Source organism: Vulpes lagopus, chromosome 5 (genome assembly GCF_018345385.1).
Source record: "Vulpes lagopus strain Blue_001 chromosome 5, ASM1834538v1, whole genome shotgun sequence".
Taxonomy (NCBI): Eukaryota; Metazoa; Chordata; class Mammalia; order Carnivora; family Canidae; genus Vulpes; species Vulpes lagopus.
The window spans coordinates 72,507,348-72,522,556 of NC_054828.1; the positions used below are offsets into that span (position 1 = coordinate 72,507,348).

Sequence of the window (15,209 nt, forward strand, 5' to 3'; positions counted from 1 at the left end):
GGAAAGCAGAGTTTATTGAAGGCATAGAGAGAATGCAGATACAAACAGAGTAGAGTGCCGGGGAGACTCAGAAAGGAAAGGACAGAGAGTTTCGCCTTTGTTCAGAGTCTGGTGTACATGTCCTCTCAGGTATCCACGAACCAAGTGGAACAAAGGTTAAAGCCCAGGTGTTATTCCTTGGAGTCAGGGGCTCTTGGCTTCAAGATGTCTAGTGCTTGTGGTCTGGAACATGCATATGATGACTTTGTCCAGTCATCCTCACCTGGTCCTTCCTTAGATGTTATCTGTTCTAAATAAATCATTAACTCCTTGCCTCTTACAAGGAGGACATACACTATGTGCATTCTGAGGCATGTATAAAGTGAGGTGGAAGCGCAGGTCCTAGCAAGAATAGAAGCAGGAAAAGGAGCAAAAAGAATTTTATGAAGTCCTTCAGCTTCTCTATCTCAACTGGTCTAAAAAACTAATACAGGGATCCCTGGGTGGCGCAGCGGTTTGGCGCCTGCCTTTGGCCCAGGGCGCGATCCTGGAGACCCGGGATCGAATCCCACGTCGGGCTCCCGGTGCATGGACCCTGCTTCTCCCTCTGCCTCTCTCTCTCTCTCTCTCTCTCTCTCTCTGTGACTATCATAAATAAATAAAAATTTAAAAAAAAAAAGAAAAAAAAACTAATACATCCCAATAGGACAAATTTTTAAAAAGTCAATCAGTGGTACAACATGTCCAGAGGAAGGATATGAACTACTCTTGGAAAAGAAGTGAATGAGAGAGGAATTCTGGGAAAGATTTGAAAGAGGCTTTGATCCCTGGAGGCTGGGGGCAGGTAGGGCAGCAGGCGGAGAATGTTCCAGGAAGAAGCAGGAGTGTGAAAATAGGTACAGGCAACAGGATGCAGGTGGTCTTTTGTGAGTGGTGAATGATCCAGCCTGACTGGAATGTAGGAGAGAGTGAGGACAGGCAAAGGCTGAAGAGAAATGGAAGGCTGGGTGGTGGGGAGACCATTACCAGGGTCAGTCACTTGGGTTTTATTGAATGTTCACCAGAAATCCATGGAAGGTCGTAGTTTAATTTTATGATTGCAGGTTGTATAATTGTAATTTTAGCAGGTGAGGATAATCACACAAGCACTGGATCCTAATATGGAAGGAGACTGTGTGGGAGACCCAGGGACACAGAATAACAGCAGCAGGAACAAGACGAGAAAATATCACTGCTGCAATATGCTAAATGTTACTGCAGACCCATGATCCCTTATTCCATCCATAGGCCTCTGAAAACTGAGTTTCTTGTCAGATTGTTGACGACACCCATTTGGTGGCAAAAAACTGACCTGAGCTGACAGTGAGATGGCTTCACCTTACAAATATGAATATGAATATTCATGTGTTTTGTTGTAGAGATATTAATGGCCTCCTCAAGGGGGCAAGAGTCCTGAAGTCATGGGTTTGGGGGATCTGAACTACACACTGTGTTTACCCAAGATGTGGTAGACTCCTTGGTTTGAATTGCATGGTGACAGGGTTATACATGGCCAACTCTGAAGTAAGTGTGCAATAGTACTAGTAACTACTGTTCACTGGACTACCCTTCTTAGAAAAATAGTTCTGGACCTCGTTTTGCAGATAGGCTTCAGATAAGAGATTATGGTCTGTAGTATTTACATTCTTTGGTCACTAGAGGAACACGGAAATCCAAGATTTTCCAGGTGTATCATTTTATAGATAATAAAGGCCCCTTTAGAATATAAATAATAGGGGATCCTTGGGTGGCACAGTGGTTTGGCGCCTGCCTTTGGCCCAGGGCGCGATCCTGGAGACCCGGGATCGAGTCCCACGTCGGGCTCCCGGTGCATGGAGCCTGCTTCTCCCTCTGCCTGTGTCTCTGCCTCTCTCTCTCTCTCTGTGACTATCATAAATAAATAAATAAATAAGTAAATAAATAAATAAAAATTAGAATATAAATAATAGTGAAAGGGAATAGAAGGGAAAGGAGAAGAAATGGGTAGGAAATATCAGAAAGGGAGACAGAACATAAAGACTCCTAACTCTGGGAAACGAACTAGGGGTGGTGGAAGGGGAGGGGGGAGGAGGGAGGAGGGCGGGGGGTGGGTGTGAGTGGGTGATGGGCACTGAGGGGGGCACTTGAAGGGATGAGCGCTGGGTGTTATTCTGTATGTTGGCAAATTGAACACCAATAAAAAATAAATTTATTATTAAATAAATAAAAATAAAAATAAAGGCCCCTTTAGCTAAGGAAGCCTTGCTGTACCAGTTCGCTAAATTATGAGTTGAACTAGCTCAAGTACTCCCCATTTCTAACTGTCAGCTCGATTTACCAACTCAATCACACCATCAACCTCAATTCATAATGCATTCTTATACAGTATTTTTTTTTAGTTAATCCCAACTACTGTATTATATTCAGTGGGGGATCCAGAAGAACAGAAATGTGGGCATACTTATTAAACACTTTCCTAAAGCCTTTGTATTTTTTTTCTCTTTTACCAATAAATCCTATTAACCAACCATCAATAAAAATTTATTCTTTTTGTGTGAAAATGTCTTGTGTTCTGATTCTTCAAGACAATGGAAATTCTTGCTTACAATTTTTTCAGGTTACCACTGACACTCCTTAGCAGACCAGCAGAAGAGTTAGAAAGGGAGTATTCTGAGCTACTGGATAAATTTGCCAAAAAAATTGCAATGATAGTCACAGCTCATCTACTCATAATCACCCTAATAGCCAACATAATCTATCCTTCCATAATCAATACTCATTTCTCTCAATGAAAATAAGAAGCTGAGATGCCAGGGTGGCTCAGTGGTTGAGCATCTGCCTTTGGCTCAGGTCTTGATCCCAGGGTCCTGGGATCAAGTCCCACACTGGGCTCCCTGAAGGGAGCCTGCTTCTCCCTATGCCTGTGTCTCTGCTTCTCTCTGTGTCTCTCATGAATAAATAAATAAGTAAATCTTTTTTAAAAATTAAGAAGCTTCCATGGATCCTTGAAACTGGAATTCTTTGCCTGTGTTCCTACCTCACAGCAACAGAACCTTTTTACTGTTTTTTTTTTTAATAAACTTTATTTAAATGTAAATACTCCTAGTTTTAGTTGACATATTCTGTCCCCCAATTATTATATTTCTTTTTTTTAATAAATTAATTTTTATTGGTGTTCAATTTACCAACATACAGAATAACACCCAGTGCTCATCCCGTCAAGTGTCCCCCTCAGTGCCCATCACCCATTCCCCCCACCCCTCGCCCTCCTCCCCTTCCACCACCCCTAGTTCGGTTCCCAGAGTTAGGAGTCTTTATGTTCTGTCTCCCTTCCTGATATTTCCCACACATTTCTTCTCCCTTCCTTGATATTCCCTTTTTACTGTTAATGGATGGGAATCATTTGGGATAGAGGTGAGGACAGGACAGCACTCTCCATGGGATTGGGAGTGTCCCAAGGACAAGGCCAGAGTTTCTTTTCTAATTCGATGGTTCTCATTAAAGGAAGGTGGGTGGATTTTGCAAACCCCAACTCCTATTTCATGCCCCCAGGGGGAAGCATTTGAAAGTCTGCAGAGGCCTTTAATCATCACAGCTGATCAGGGGAGTTGTGTTTGATACTGTCATCTAGTGGGTAGAGGCCAGGGCCGCTGCTTAATATCCTACCATGTGTTCCCATGAAAAAGAATTATCCCAACCAAAATGTCACTAGTTCTGAGGGTGGGAAACCCTGCATTGCTGCAAGAGGAATATGACTATGCCCACTGGAAATACTTCCTGGATTTCTGACTGAACAAAACAAGCCTCTGAAGAATATTGATGAGATGTTATGGGAAAAACCGATTAATTAATGATTGCCCAATCCAGGCTTTTTATCCAGGCTGGGTCAAATCAGAAGGCCTTTTCATGACTAAGGACCCAATCATGATTCAAGCTTTAAATGTATTTCTGAATGATTGAGAGCCTCCCCTCCCTGGCCCTTCCTCTTCTCCTGGCTAACCCAAAGAATCATTGGCAAACTGGCTGAGTGGCATCAACACATTGATGACTGTTTGTGATAGTAGCTCACTTCATTATCCTTGAGCCAACATCCATGCTGGTATGTGAGCAAACTGTCCCCAAATCCCTTATTCCTTCTAGATTCAGCTTCCTGCCTGAGCCATTTCGCACCACCCATCCCCCAACCCCCTTCTGTCTGTCTTCCCATGTCCCTTACTCCTTCAGTTCCTCCTCCTCCATGCCTCCCTTGACTTGTCTGAGCTGACCAGATCCATTCCTGTTTGTGCTTCCCCTCTACCTGTCTGTTTGTCCAGGCTTTGCTTGCATCTGGACTTGGCTTGCCTTTGTGGCCAACCTCTCTCATCAGAGGGGCCAATTGTCATCTCTCCCTTGTCTTTCTCTCCTTAGGCGTAAACAACTCACTGTTAAAGGGAGATATATTTGTAGTGTTTCATAATATACAAAGTGTATGTAATTTAAATAACCTATCTAATCCTGTGTGACACGGACAGGGGTATATTTTTCTTTTAACCACATTTTATAAATGAAGGAATTATGTGTCAAGGGAAACTGCCAAAGCTAAGACCTCTCTCCTAGTAAGTGGTGGAGCTGGGGTCGAACTCCTATCTCATGATGCCTTTTCCTATGCATGCTGGCTCACGTTCCACACCCCTCTGGGCCCCTTTCTCCCATACACGGAGCTCAGTCATCCTCCTCTTCTTATGCTGTCTGGGATGCCTGCCCACAACATCTCCTTTGCTATTCTTATTTCCAAAGAAGTTTGTATATTTTAATGTTATATATATATATTTAAATATGTCCGTTTTTTATTATGTTTTCCTTTGCTAGAATAACAGTCCCTTGAGAAAAAGCATCTCTGTTTCATTCACTAATACATCCCAAGCATCCAGAATACAGTCTGACATAGTAAAAACTCATCATTTGAATAAGTGTTGACTGCAGCAGTAACAGTGCATTCCATTTCCACACAGTTCTGATTATTAAGTTATTCTCTTTATTTCTAACCAGAAATTTCCAACCATTGGATTTAAGCTCTTGTCTTTTACTTTTTCTGAAAGAAAGTCTTTCAAATAATGGAAGAGAGAGAGCAACATGCTACTTCTTTGAAAATACATTAAGGGCACCTGGGTGGCTCAAGTCGGTTAAGCATCCAACTCTTGATTTTGGCTCAGGTCATGATCTCAGGGTTGTGGGATCAAGCCCCATGTTCAAGCCCACATCTGGCTTCACACTGGGCATGAAGTCTACTTAAGATTCTCTCCCCATTTCCCTCCACACCTTTCCTCCTGTCTCCTCCTCTCTGAAAAAGAAAATATAACATTATTCTTCCTTCCACAGAGAGACTGAGTTTTGAAGCAAGATAAGCCTAGGCTTGGGTTCTAGCACTATCAGGTCTTAGATGTGTGACCAGACAGTTTAGTTAACCTCAGTAGATTTCGTGTGTGTGTCTGTGACACTGTCTATAAATTGGAGCAAATAATAGCATCTTGGCAAGTTGTCAGTGTGAGGAAGGATGTAGGTTTCCTGTCTCAGGTGGTGGCTGACCCATAGTAGGCTGACACATCATCCTCTAGCCTCACTTCCATTTGTGCACTGTCTGGACCACTGTCTGGACTAAGCAGAGCAACACTATCATGACTAACTATGAAGAACAGGAGCTCATCACCATGTGCTGCAGACAATCTCACACTTGCCCTATGCTAAGGTTTTAATCAACCAAACTTTTCTTTATATGTGTGGCTTTGATATATCCACTCATCTTCTACAAGTGCAGTAGATCTTTCACTTGAACTCAGAACTTCACCTTTATATTACATTTTATCTTGTCAGATTAGGTCCATTATTCTAACCCACACTGATAGAATCTTTTCTTCAATTTTCCTTCATAATTTGAAGTCACCTGAAACTTAGGCCAGTTTCTTCTTAAGTTTTACTCTAAAATATTGATAAGAACTTCCTTAGAATAGGGTAAAGATGGACGTGTTTGGAACCAAGAATGATGGTCAAATAAGGAGGAAATATTCCTCTGGTCATCTGTCATGATATTATTTTAATGACAGCATACCTATTGTTTCTTCCTGGAGTGTTCTCCTCTTTCCTCCATTCATTTGACATCTCCTACCAACTTTCAAATCTCTGATTGTAGGCACCTCCTCTAGGCACTTGAGCCATTTGTACCCCTCCTATGGGTTTCCATGGTACACTGTGCCTCCTATGTTCAAGCTCTTATAAACTCTATAGTCTTTCAAACTCCAAGTAGGTATGATGGTGTCTGCCTTACTCACCGTTGTATTTCCAAAACCAAGCACAGTTCCTGGGAGATAGCTAGGTTTCATAAATGTTTATCAAATGAATGGATGTTTTTATTTAAGTCGATAAATGATTTTATTCCTGACAGATATAACAGTCAAGAACAGGAGAAAGATGTTAACTCATCTCAGGGCTCCTATGATAAGATGTGGTGAGGGACATGATGGGTGGGCTTGGCATAGCTTGGGTTATTCATAGGCTTCTAGATACTTCTAGTTTAGTCTTTCAGGTCAGGAAGCTTCATCTTTTGGAAGAATGAGTTTGATAGTCCCTGGTGATGGGGAAGCACATGGATTTTTATGTATCACCCTCTCTTCCTAACTAGTTTTAAGCCACAGGCATGTGGATCTTCTGAGATGTCCAACCAGGCCAGAAATCAGGAGTATGCTATGGCCCAGGACCAAGTCTTATTCACCACCTGGTTATTTTCCTATATGTTGTGTGCACTGCCTTTCTTCTGATTACTACTATCTACCTATATATAAAGAACTGAGCTATTCCCTTATGCATGATAGTTCTATTTGGTTATTTATCCAGGATTATTCTAGTCTTTAGGACAAACTTTGAGATGTGGAATTCCTCCCTCTTAATATTTAAATAGTGCCTGGATAAAGGAGAGATATACTAAAACTAAGCCTATCTTCTCCCAGCAAAAAATCTGTAACATATATCCTACAACCTCCCCTCTCTCAGCCATACACAAGAGCCACATCCTAGGTATTTTGGGTGGCAGTGGTTGGGGATTTAACTGAGAGAAAAGAAGACTCCATGGTCTTGAGGTGCTCCTAGACTGAGAAGTGGAAAATTTGACTCTGGCGTTGGGTAATTACATAAAAATTTTCACAAAAAGGCAGTTGTCAGCCTCAATTTTGTCACCATGTCCACCTTTTCTTTATGCTGTGGCCAGATATGTGCAAGTTTTAACTCTCCTTGTAGATATTGAGTAAGCTTATAGCCCTGGGTATCACTACATCAATGACTTTTATCTCAGCTGATCAGAATAATTTTCAAATGGAGGTCTCAGATTCTCTCTCTCTCTCTCTCTAGAAATTCAATTTAAATAGATCTGGGATAGATCTTGAGACTCTGTCTCTTTAAGTGGGTTCCCGGGTCATTCCACCTATATATAAAGAACTGAGCCTAGTAACAAAGTGCAACTGTGGCTAATCCACCTGGTCTGGAAGGAAATTCTGAGAACATCTAGTGCAATTCCCTCATTCTACAGTGAAAATGCTAATCCCAGGGGCCCAGGGAGGCCTAAAAGAGGTAAAAGATAGAGAATTGCACATAGATATAAGCAAGATTTGGGGTGTGGGGGTGGCGGGGCATCCAACCTCTCTTACATTTACTCAGACTAACTAGTCCCTCATCTCTGGAAGCTAGGTCCTCATCCTGGATGCCAAGCATAGGAGTCTGGCTGACCTCTGCTTCATACTGTTTGTGATTTGCCTGATGCACTGGCATTTCTGGGCATAGTCTGGTCACCTAAAATGGAAACAACACCACGCAACCTGTGCACTGCCTTAGATGGTTAGTGTGATATTCAAAAAGGAGATTCTCTCACAGGTCTCTGAGCAAGTTTAAAAGGCTTTTATAAGTGGTCTTTTTTGCTCTGAAATTCCAATCCTCAGCCCTTTAAGCTTTGTTCAAATCATTGATATAGAAGCAAAAGGCAGAGTTCTGGGAGGCAGATCACGTGTGAAGGAAGTGGAGAGTGGAAGGGGTGAGGTGGGAGGACCCAATTCAAACTATTGCCCCAGGAGAGTGGAGCATTGGGCTCTGAGCTCCTCTGGTTACAGAGATGGCACTGAGGCTGGCTGGTGAACAGCCCTGGTCTGTGACAGAGCACAGGCCCAGCCTGACTTACCCAGAGACCCCTATATTCTACTATCATCCAATCTCTTTCCATATTCAGGCCTAGTTATCCTGGGGACCAGAGTCTATCCTGAGACAACAGTGCAGGTCATGGGTCATTGAAACAAAGAGCCTGTGTGGTGACCTGTACACTCAACCTGAGGAAGGTGGGGCTTCCTAGGAGTGAATGCCATTATCTTCCATTCAGGTCTGGGTTTCTTCTGTGTCTTGAGGGAATGGACTGCTCCACATTCATCCTCCAGAAAAGAGGGGCCTTGTTCAGGGGTATGTTTGAAAGAACGGGGGGAGAGATCTAATGAGAATACCCATCTGGGTCTTTCAAGCTTCTTCCCACCCCCACCAGGGTGTCCCATGGGAGCTATTTGGACCCTGCCAAGCCCTTGAGGGCTTGTGCCACAGAGCAGATAGGGTCCTAGAAGAGCCTGGATTTGAAGAGAAGAGGCAAAAGTAAAACTGGTGAAAATAACCTGTCGAAAAAAAATGTGTTGGAAGAAGAGGCAGAGATTATGACTGAGATAAAAGATGCCACATGTAGTAGCAAAGAGTGTAGGCTTGGAATTGAGTCTGGCTGTGTGGCTTTAGCCTGTGTGCTTCCTTCCAGCTCTGTCAAGTGGTGAGATAATAATGCTTGTGTCACTCCTAACTCTGGGAAATGAAGTAGGGGTGATGGAAGGGGAGGAGGGCGGGGGGGGGGGGTGAATGGGTGACGGGCACTGAGTGGGGCACTTGATGGGATGAGCACTGGGTGTTATTCTGTATGTTGGCAAATTGAACACCAATAAGAAATGAATTTATTATTAAAAAAAAAGAAAAATAAATAAATAATGCTTGTGTTGTGGGCTATTCTGAAAATAAGAGGACACACATATATATATATTATATATATATATAATCACACACATACATATACATATATTCATGTTCTACCTGTATAATATATTTCACTAAACTAGTAACAACCAAACATTGGGCAGCAGAAATACCTGGAGGGCTGGTTAAAATCAGGCTTCGCAGGCCTCATCGCTAGAATCTCAGCTTCAGTAGGTCTGATGTGATGCACTTGTATTTGTCATAATGTCCTAGGTGGTGCTATGCTGCTGGTTCAAGTACCACTCTGAGAACCAGCGCTCTAGGCAGTAAGCTCTCTGAGAGCAAAGAGGAGTTATTTCTGTGCCTTTTACTAGTCCCTACTTGACAGATAAGCAATGAATATTTGTCAGTCAAAAAAATGAATGAATGTACTTCACATAAAGAAGTCCGGTTTTCCTTTGCCAGGTGTCTCTTAGGTCTCTACCTCTGACACTGCAAGGCCAGATCTCTGGGACAAGGGAAAGATGTCTTCAGAGCCAAAGATGTCCTCTGGATCTGTGGTGCTAACCTGTGGAGCTGGATCTGTGAGTCCAGGCCAGAGTCACTCCCTGCTGTCCTCTTAAGAGACCCTCTTTGTCTTCTACAGACCCTGGTGGCCTCAGGCTACTGTCTCCCTTTGGGGATAGGTTCACCCCAAAAGCACTCATTCCATAGCACCCATCTCAAAGATAGGGAGTGGGAAAAGAAGACCCTCTAAGCTGTATCTTCATACTACCAAGACCACTCACGCCCAGTGGGATTCAAAAGCAATGGAGGAACATAGAGGCAGCCTTTTCTATGATGGAAAAAAAAAAGGCACAAATAGTTTATTCTGAGCAAAAGAAGAGTGTACCCTGTGTGGAATATCACAGAGAGCTTCCAGTTCTCCTCAGGCTCCCTTCCCACTCCCAACACTCACAGCTGGATGACCTGCCCAGCCCAGACCTGAGACCTCTGCCCCCAGACTGAGGAGCAAGAGTTCTTCTTGACACCGAGAGGAGACAGAAAACCCATAAGGTAATCCACTGGTCAAGCAAAACTCAGATCACGAGTACAATAAACTCAAGAAAAATAATAATAACAAAGAAGCTCATCCCAGAGAGTCAGGAAGGAGTAAAAAATCAGGCATTATGCAAGACTCAGACTATGAGAGTATCATCTTTATTGTTACATGACCTCCTTCTGTCCCAGATCCTGGGGTTGCCAGTCAGGATAGATCGTCGCTCAAGCTGCCAACCAGATCGTCGCTCAAGCTGCCAACCCACAAGCCTTGCTGAGCAGCTGCTTGCCTCAAGAGAAGCACAGGGCTTTAGAGATATTCTCACTTCACTCAAATGGGAGCTTACAACCTAGTTGGGCAAGAAAAACAGACACACTGGAAAAGTGAAATAATTCAAGAGATATTGCAAGGCAGTTGCCAAATTGCTGGTATGAGCAATGCAATAAGTTTTAGGAACTTGGCATAGGTTCCCTTGGGTAGGAACAAACAGAAAAGACCAAGGAAGAGGTCTTGAAAGATGGGCTGAATTTCAGAGGCTGGGCATAGCAGAGAATTGGTCCAGGCAAGGAGGGCAGGAAGTGAGCAGAGGCTTAGAGGCAAGGGACACCCAAGGTATATTCTGGACAACACCCAGATGTGCCCTGGTGGCCAGACTGGTTTGGCTGGAACTGAGGGTGTGTTCAGGGGAGGAGCCAGATGTAGGGCTGGAGAGGGGCCTGAGACCCAGGGGTGGATCCCGAGATGGCATGCAACGAAGTTTGGACATCACCTCTGCAGCGGGGAGGCTCCGACTGTCTTTGGAAAGAAGCGCACAAGAACATACTGGAAATTGAGGCTGCTGGGAAAGGAGGCAGAACATTTTCAGGGCAGGAGGCAAGGATGTCTCATCCTTAAAAATAAGCACCCTTTGTTCCAGCATCAGAACCGCCTTTCAGTCCAACACAGGTGCCGCCTTGGTCTCCACAATCACCAAAACCCTGTGGCTCTGGAATCCCATCACAAGGTCCAAAGTTGTCACCACTTCCTTGCCACTGGCTACAACCAGTTGGGCCACAGCTGGGGGCATCGGTGTCCAGGAGGCATGGACTAGACTCATGACAGCCTAGGTCTCCTGGGCCTGGGTTCGGTCGTGGTCCCGAGCACGGGCTGGGACAGCGCAGAGGCTCCGCACACGGCTCTGGGCTCGGGCAGGGTGCTGGAAGGGGACTTGGCTCTGGAAGTGAGTAGGGTTCTGGGCGCTCACAGGGCTGCGGACAGGGACGTGGCTCGGGAAATTCACGCTGCACTGGTCTAGGTCGTGGGGCTGCACGCGGGGCTGGACGTGGCTCCGGACACAGACAAGGTTCGGAAAGTCGCCGCGGTGGAGGACATGAACGCGGCCCTGACCTTGCACATGGTTCTGGGCGCGGGTACCGCCGTAGAGCAGGACGTGGACAGGAACTTGGGGCAGGAAGTGGGCATCGCTGCAGCGATCTCTCTGGACTTCGGTCCAGACGCCGTGATGGACAGAAGCTTGGGAGTGGACGTGACTCTGCAGGTGGCCTCAGCTCCGGGCAGGAGGCTCCCCAGGAGGGTCGTGGGGCACAACTCTCAGAGCAGCGTCTGATGGGAGGAATCTGAACTGCACACTTTTGCGGGGGCACCTGCTTGGGGCAGCAGGGGGAGGAAATCTCTATCCGACACTTGGGACCACATCTCCTAGCGCAGCCTGAGGAAGGACCCCGCGGGCAGCCACTGCTATAGATGGGCTCAGAGCGGCGTGGTGGGGTGCAGTAGTTATAGGAGCCCGAAGAACATGCAGATGGCAGGCAGCTGCTGTAGAAGGGCTCAGACCTTCGTGGTGGGGAACAGCTGCGGTAGGGAGGCTGCAGCCGGCCGGGCAGGAGGCACCTGCTGGTGCTCTGGGAGCGGCTGCGCTGAGAGGAGAAGCTCCCATAAGAGCCTTGGGCCTGGCACTGGGGTGCACAAGTGCTGAATGAAGCCCGGGACTGACGCTGGGGGGCGCAGTTGCTGTAGGCAGTCCTGGATTGGAACTGGGGGGTGCAATTGTTGTAGGAAGCTGGGGACTGACCCTGCAGGGCGTATCTGCCATAAGAACCTTGATACTGACGCTGGGTGGAGAATTTTCCCTGAGTTTGGGAAACTGGGGGACAAGCCACATAAGTCTGGACAGGCTGAGGAGCTGGACAGGGTGCAAAGTTCTGGACTGGGTATTCCACAAAACAAGTTTCTGTATAGCAAACTGGAGCACATTCTACATAACACGTCTGAACAGGGCATGGACCTTCACACTGCACATAGGAAACCTCAGGCTGGCATAGGGCCTGGCTTTGAACAGAGGAAATTTGAGACTGGCATGGAGCCTGGCACTTCACCTGGGCGGTCTTAGATGGGCATGGAGCCTGGCCCTTCACCTGGGCAGTCTTAGATGGGCATGGAGCCTGGCACTTCACCTGGGCAGTCTTAGACTGGCTCGAAGCCTGGCACTTCACCTGGGAAACTTGAACTGGGCATGGTGCAGGACACTCTATAAGTTGCATCTCACAAGGGGCTTGGACTACCACCTGGCTGTTGGCACTGGGCGACTGGGAGGAGTAGAAGGAGGAACCCTTCACACAGCACTGGGGAAGCGGCAGGCAACATTGAATCTGCTGCTGGTCACACATGGTTCTGATGAAGGCAGGTGAGTGAGACCTGACAGTAGAAAAATCAGTGTTAGGAGGATGAGTTGTTGGGGGAGAAGGATCTAGGACCAAGGGAAAGACACTGCTTCTTCCCTGTACTTTCCTCCCCAACTATCAACCTTTACCCAAGAACACTTACTGAGTTAGAGGGATCCATTATTAGTCACCACTGCCACTGAGACCTGTCCTGATCTAAGGGAGCTTCAAAGGCACAGCCACAGTTGTAGGCATCCAGAGTCTCCCCTTGGGGGGTGGGCACAGAGTGCAACTGCGCCCACCAGCGTCAGTCCCGGGCTTCATTCAGCACAGAGTGTCTAACACAGAGTGTGTTGAAGACCGTAGGATTCCTTGTCCTAAGTGGCAGGAGAGCACTCTACAGGAGGTGGAGATAACACTGCTTCTGAGGCTGTAGCCCAAAGTGGGGTCTCCACACCCACAGGAGCTTGGATATCCTCACATACATACACTGGTGACACATACAAGTGCAAACATGTAAAAACGAGCAGGTGGGATTAAGTGTTCAGGTTCCATCTGTGCCCAAAGCACCCACTGAAAAGTAAAAGATCCAGTCCGTTATTGCACAGCTCAAACCCAATATAAATATTTGTTTCTCCACATTCAATCTTTTTAGGTGAATTTCTTTAAATGACCCTCATAGACATATGCAAAACACACACAGACAAAACATGCCAGCCTTGGAAAGGCTCAGAACCAACATGGCAATCTGCCCAGGCAGGTTGCTGTTCTAAATTATCTGACATGGGACAACCTGCTACTTCAGAAATGTTTTCTCCTTAGCTCCTTGTAAAGGCAAGGAATGAGTGCCTAGATGGGGTAACCCAGAAAGTGCAAGATTCCTAAATCACAAGACTGATGTTCAGCCCCACATAAAACCCTGCACAGCAGAAGCATACAAACATGATTTGGGGGATACAAGCATACCCCAACATGACACTTATCCAGGGAGAAACAGAAGCAATCTCCATTCCTCTGCCCTCCCTAAATTCATCGGTTTGTATACAGGCAGCCCTGTGACTGGCATAGCAGGGTGGCTGATTTAACAATTAATTCGCCCAACAAAACACTTCTCAATAGGCTCCAGAAATACTGCAAATGCTTCTAATGAAAAGCAAAGCCTTCCATTCTCCATTTATAGAGAATATCTACAAACACATGCCCTTAGGGAAAGTAACCCCCTGACACACAACTCTGCTCATAAGGTGTAAATGCATCTTTTCCAGGAAAAGAGATCCTGATGTGGGAAAATGCTACTTGAGGAGGAGACCACTATTATCAAAGGCAAATACACTGACTTCAGGCCCTCAGTTCTTCACACAAACTCCACAAATATTCTTATTATGTCTCCTAAAAGTCTACCAGACATTTCTCCTCAGGTTTATGTATCACTCTTCCTTCAAGCACTTCCTGGGAGGTGCTTGAAGCTCCCCCACCTCCCACCATGCCTTACCTTGTGAATCTGGGCATCCCCTGAGATGCATCTCTAGCCCAATCCCGGGACCCAACCCCTAGACTCACCCTCCTCACAGCAAGCAGACATTCAGGCTGAAGGATCTGGGCAGAGGGCTGTCTTTATATAAAGAGCTCTGCGTCTGGCTTACACCATGAGACAGCTTATTGGCATCTGACTGGCTCATCACCCAGGTTAGCATTCCAGCAGCAGTCCCCTCCCTGTATGCCTGACCTTGCAGTCACCTACAGAATGTGGGAGTATCTCACTTCAATGTCAAAGCTTCTCGACTCTGAAGGAGTAGATTCTTGTTTTCTTCCTCCTTCCCCTATAAGTTTCCCCCCCATCCCTAGGAGACCTGGTGGTGGGGATGATAAGGGGTGGCAAAGCTATCTTTTGTCCTGAAAGATGATTCCAGGCCCCTGACTTCCTCCTTATCTCAGATTTTCATCAGATAAATATGAAAGAGGAAAAGTTCCCCAACTTGAAGCAATTAAAGTCACCTCAAAGATAGAGGCATCTCTACAGAACGAAGAGAACATGGTCAGAGCTGAAGTTAACATTCCAGGTTGGCTACTTACAGCTGAGTGACCTTTAAAACCGACAGGAGTATTAATTTACTCAACTGAAGATAAAGATAATTAAGTCTTCTTTCCAGAGTTGTTGTGAGGGTTAAGGCAATTATTTTATGCAAAAGAATCCAGCCAAGAATGATACTCAAAATATCCAACATTTACTCAGAATAAATGTTAACCATAAGCAACCAGGCACAGCATTTCCTCCTACTCCTAAGCTGAGCAACCTGATGGCTCTATAGCCGGTGCTCAGCTAATGCTATGGTATAGGGTTTAAAGACAGCATAGTGTAGGACAGACACACTAACATGGCATCCCAAGATACAGACAGGATGAGACATCTTTTTATCTTTTGCCTACATAATTTTTGCTTATATAATTTAGTAAGTGATCATTAACAATTTAGAAATAGAGAAATTATACTTAAGATT

At 45.5% G+C, this 15,209-nt stretch overlaps 1 protein-coding gene and 1 pseudogene across 2 annotated transcripts; one reads left to right on the plus strand and one right to left on the minus strand.

Moving 5' to 3' along the window:
* Positions 1–15,209, plus strand: part of LOC121492027 — a 332,162-nt pseudogene that overhangs the window by 14,905 nt on the left and 302,048 nt on the right.
* LOC121492025 (keratinocyte proline rich protein) lies at positions 10,197–14,289 on the minus strand. 2 transcript variants are annotated; one of them, XM_041757247.1, is made up of 2 exons: positions 14,272–14,289; positions 10,197–12,745 (listed from the first exon to the last, which is right to left on the minus strand). In XM_041757247.1, the coding sequence occupies exon 2, from the start codon at positions 12,715–12,717 to the stop codon at positions 10,942–10,944; it is 1,776 nt and encodes a 591-aa protein (XP_041613181.1). In that variant the 5' UTR covers positions 12,718–12,745; positions 14,272–14,289; the 3' UTR covers positions 10,197–10,941. The 2 variants fall into 2 exon arrangements, with proteins under 2 accessions (XP_041613181.1, XP_041613180.1); XM_041757246.1 differs by lacking the exon at positions 14,272–14,289 and adding an exon at positions 14,204–14,245.